This window comes from Lycorma delicatula, chromosome 2 (assembly GCF_047948215.1).
Source record: "Lycorma delicatula isolate Av1 chromosome 2, ASM4794821v1, whole genome shotgun sequence".
Lineage (NCBI taxonomy): Eukaryota > Metazoa > Arthropoda > Insecta > Hemiptera > Fulgoridae > Lycorma > Lycorma delicatula.
In genome coordinates this window covers 174,662,152-174,664,782 of record NC_134456.1, presented here as the reverse complement: position 1 = coordinate 174,664,782, position 2,631 = coordinate 174,662,152, and the positions used below count along the sequence as shown (strand labels likewise).

The 2,631-nt window shown below is 41.5% G+C and overlaps 1 protein-coding gene across 1 annotated transcript; it reads right to left on the bottom strand.

Annotated features, from left to right (window-relative positions):
* Nucleotides 1-878: 878 nt before the first annotated feature.
* Nucleotides 879-1,715, bottom strand: LOC142320002 (uncharacterized). Its single transcript, XM_075357682.1, has one exon. The coding sequence runs from the start codon at nucleotides 1,713-1,715 to the stop codon at nucleotides 879-881; it is 837 nt and encodes a 278-aa protein (XP_075213797.1).
* Between the last annotated feature and the right edge of the window lie 916 nt (nucleotides 1,716-2,631).

The window sequence follows — 2,631 nt, the reverse complement described above, 5'->3', positions numbered from 1 at the left end:
TGATTCTCTTCTCTTCCATGGCCATATTTATGTGTCTCCATGCTATTGTGCCGAATGCATTCTTCACGTCAAGTGATACCAGTAATGGAATCTGTCTAGTTCGCCAAGTACCTCTTCTAGACTCCTCGGCCCAATTAATCACCTTACTGATGGCCTGAAAGGTGGATCTCCCCTTCCAGAAGCCATATTGATTTGGGCTTATGCCCAAGCCTTGCTCAACCTCGCTCACTATGCGGCCAGCCAGCATCTTTTCCACAAGCTCTCCCGTTATGTTCAGGAGGCTCAATGGTCTATACGTCATATTTCCTCTTTCATCTGTGCTCTTCGGTAATAACACAACTCTCGCCTCCTTCCAACACTCCAGGAAAGTCTTGTTTACTAGTCCATGACTGACCACCTCTAGCATCTCCCATGGAGCTTGATTGATAAGTTTCTTGATAATTGCCGCTGGGATATAATCTGGACCAGGACTTTATAGCTACCATACGTCCAGTACATAAGAGCTCACTCATTGCAAAACGTCTGCTCTCACATTCAGTGTGTCTTCTCTCATCGGACGTGAAATGCGGGAATAGGCTGGGAATTATCCTTTCTGTTTCTTCCTTTGTAATTACAGGGAGACACCTACCGAACCTTTTGGTAATTATTCTGTAAGCCATGCCCCAGGGATCTTTATAGAGTTCTTCACATAGCCTTCCCCAATGGTCTCTCTTTTCTTTTCTTATTGTTCTATTTAGTGTTCTTCTTGCCTCTATGTATCTCATGTTGGCCTCTTCATATCTCAGTCCGCCTGCTATTCTGAGCCTCTGCTTAATTCTTCTTTTATTTTGCAGAATCTGCCTAAGATAAGCGATTTCTCCAGTCCACCAATACACCATTCATTTTCTAACTCCATAGTGCATCTCCCTATCCATCTCTTGTTTTATTATATTAGCAGGGGTTTCTGGCGTGAGTTGTTCAGTAGCCGCTAATCTGATGGCAACCTTGCCTGTAATAGCCTCTATCTGTTCTGCAATGAATCTAGGAACAGTTTCTCGATCATAACTATTAAAACTAATGTCTTTCAGTGTAACCATTGTTGCATAATGATCACTGGCTATATCCTGTTCTGGCACTTGCCAGCTCCACTGCTGTCTTCTCCATCTATCATCCAGGATAGTGAGGTCTAAGATTGAGGTATGCCTTCTAGCCTCGAATGTTGGAGTGTCATCATTTATACATTGACATCCTAATGTCTCCATTAATTCCATCAACATTTCTCCTCTCCTATTGGTACTGCGGCCCCTGGCTGCCACCAGCCTACTATTGAAGTCACCTAGCATTATGATCTTTTTGTCTGTGTTAGTAATCACATTTTGAATTACGTCAAGTGTCCTATCAAATTCTACATTATCCACATTCGGTGATATATAAACTCCAACGATTGTTGCTGACAGTGTTTCTGCAGCCACAACACCTTTACCTCTAAAAACAAGTTTCCAAGCAATCTTATGACTGACATCTTTAATTGCCACATTTCCTACAGTGTCAGTATGCCATCCTGTTCTTGCTGCCTCATAAATATTTGACTCAGTTACAATTAAAAATTCAACATTTTTCTCCATTATCAGCCTAGACACAAGATCGTGCGACAGCCTACTCCTGTTTACATTAGCCTGTAGCACACTAAGCATCCTGGTGTTTTCCACATTGCCATGCCCTAGTCCTATGTTCATTACTATCACATTTGAGACATTTTTTGGGCTCCTGACAATTAGCAATTGTGTGTCCTCTATCCCCACAATTAAAGCACAGGTCGCTTCTATCAGGGCCTTTACATTCGTGGCGTCTGTGCCCAGTTCCCCAGCACCTGTAGCATTTCTCAGTGTCTTCTCTTATGAATGCTCTACAGTTAACCCACCCTATTCTTATTCACTGCTCTACTATTTTGCTCGCCGCCCTGTATGATGTGACAATAGTCACATTTTTACTTTCAGCAAATCCTGGTCTAATTGAGGAGATTTTCACATCCTCCGCTACGCCAATCCTCATCTTTAATGCGGCTAGGATCTCTTCTTCCGTAGTATCACTTCCTACATCTCTTATATGTACTATCGTTCTTCTTCCACCTCTTGTTCTGAGATCGACTTTTAAATTCGCTACCTTATCTTTGAGGATATTTGTGAATTCTATTGCCCGTTCTGGTCCTTGTATCCTTACTAAGACTTCTTCATTTCTCCCTGTTTTTACTGATATAATATCCTTAGCGTCATCTCTATTTACTGCTGTTTTCATTGCCCCCAAAAGTTCAGCATAGGTCTTACCCTCTGATTTTACCACTACAGTTCTACTATTCTCCACAGGTGGGGTGGCCTTCATAATGCGCGGCTGTCCTGGTCTAACCTGTGTTGAAGCTACATCGATGTGTAACATCAAGACTTTAGTGGTTTCCTCATTACTCCTGTTCAGATAAGATACTATCTTCTTCATGTAATTACCTACATGGTTATTAGGCACTATGTAGGACAGATTAATGGTATTGTTCATAATTCTCCTCAAAGCTTTCAGAATTATCATCATTGTATTCTTTACCTCCATGTTTGAGTCATAAAAGATTTTATACTTATTTCTTTTAACCTCTGTATGTTCACT

Bases quoted from the DNA above. Each gene is read 5' to 3' on its own strand.
- LOC142320002 (XM_075357682.1), bottom strand. From the start codon at position 1,715: ATGAACATAGGACTAGGGCATGGCAATGTGGAAAACACCAGGATGCTT.